Source organism: Guillardia theta (genome assembly GCF_000315625.1).
Source record: "Guillardia theta CCMP2712 unplaced genomic scaffold GUITHscaffold_384, whole genome shotgun sequence".
NCBI classification, from domain to species: Eukaryota; class Cryptophyceae; order Pyrenomonadales; family Geminigeraceae; genus Guillardia; species Guillardia theta.
The window spans coordinates 10,961-12,267 of record NW_005434297.1 but is presented as its reverse complement, the minus strand read 5'-3'; the positions used below and the strand labels follow the sequence as shown (position 1 = coordinate 12,267).

The following is a 1,307-nucleotide window of genomic DNA, read 5'->3' as shown; positions in this document are numbered from 1 at the left end:
TCCTGCTCCTGCTCCTGCTCCTGCTCCTGCTCCTGCTCCTGCTCCTGCTGCTCCTTTTCCTGCCTTTCCCTCCTTCCTCCCCCCCTTGCCTCCTCCACCTTCCCTCATCCTCCTTCATCCCTTGTCGTCATTTCCTCCTCCTCTTCCTCCTCCTCCTCCTCCTCCTTCCTCACCTGAGGCTTCAACACCTCGGCCAACGGCATACATCCCTGCCGCAGCTCCGTCATAAGATCGTCTCTCCTCCCTCCCTCTCACGTTCTCCGTCATCTTGTCCGACGTGATTGTCCGCGATCCTGTGCTCAGAGCAAACAGAACTCCCACGTCCGGCTCTGCCCTCAGTCGCTCGCACACGGTTAAGTACTTCGTCGTCAGCCTCCCGCTCCACGTGGTCCCTTCTATGACACTCATCCTATCCTCCAACGACTTCTTCAGCCGCCCGATGCTCGCGTCCCGTTCTGCCAGCTCCTCCTCCAGCCTCTGTGTCAGAGTCTGCAGCTCGTCCTCCAGTCTCCTCGTCGCCAGCCTGAGCACGTTGATCTCCTGGTCTTTCTTCTCCAGCGCGTTTTCCAGCTGCAGGGTATCAGCTGCTCTTGCCCTTCCTCCCTTCAGTCGTACCTGCGCAATTTTGTCGCTTCCCCTCGACATGGCTTCTGCTTCTCCTCTCCTCGTCCTCCTCTCCTTCTTCCTCCTCCTCCTCCTCCTCAAACTCTGGCTTCGCTCACGGGCAGGCCTTAGCTCAAGGCGACATCAGGGCAGGCTGTTGGAAGGTCAATCTCGAGAGGACGGAGAAGGCAAACCATATCTCCCTATCTCCCTCCTCCTCGCCTTCATCCTTCCTATCTGAAGACTCTCGTCATCACTCCCCCTCATTTCCTCGACTCCCTCTTCATCCTTCTTCTCCTCTCCTCCTCTCACAACCCTGCTAGATTCTCCTTGTCCGCATTTTCTTCCTCTTCTCCTCCTTCATCTCCTTGCTCATCCATCGTCCCCTTCCCGCTCCTCTTCTTCGAATTCTGCTGCTTCTCCCCTCTGAGTACGCCCTTCTTTCTCTCTTTCCTTCCCTCCCTCCGTCCTTTCTTCTTTCCCCTCCTACCTTCTTTCTCCCAAGTTCCTTCCTTCCTTCCTTCCTTCCTTCTTGTCGTCGACATCTGATGAGATTGCTCTTCTCTCTTCTCTCTCTTCTCTCTCTCTCTCTCTCTCTCTCTCTCTCTCTCTCTCTCTCTCTCTCTCTCTCTCTCTCTCTCTCTCTCTCTCTCTCTCTCTCTCTCTCTCTCTCTCTCTCTCTCTCTCTCTCTCTCTCTCTCTCT

General features: G+C 55.8%; 1 protein-coding gene across 1 annotated transcript; it reads right to left on the bottom strand.

Moving 5' to 3' along the window:
• Window positions 1-104: 104 nt before the first annotated feature.
• GUITHDRAFT_122627 (hypothetical protein) lies at window positions 105-645 on the bottom strand (the record flags this gene model as incomplete). The annotated part of the gene is made up of 2 exons (XM_005818094.1): window positions 105-209; window positions 256-645. The coding sequence occupies 2 exons, from the start codon at window positions 643-645 to the stop codon at window positions 105-107; spliced, it is 495 nt and encodes a 164-aa protein (XP_005818151.1).
• Between the last annotated feature and the right edge of the window lie 662 nt (window positions 646-1,307).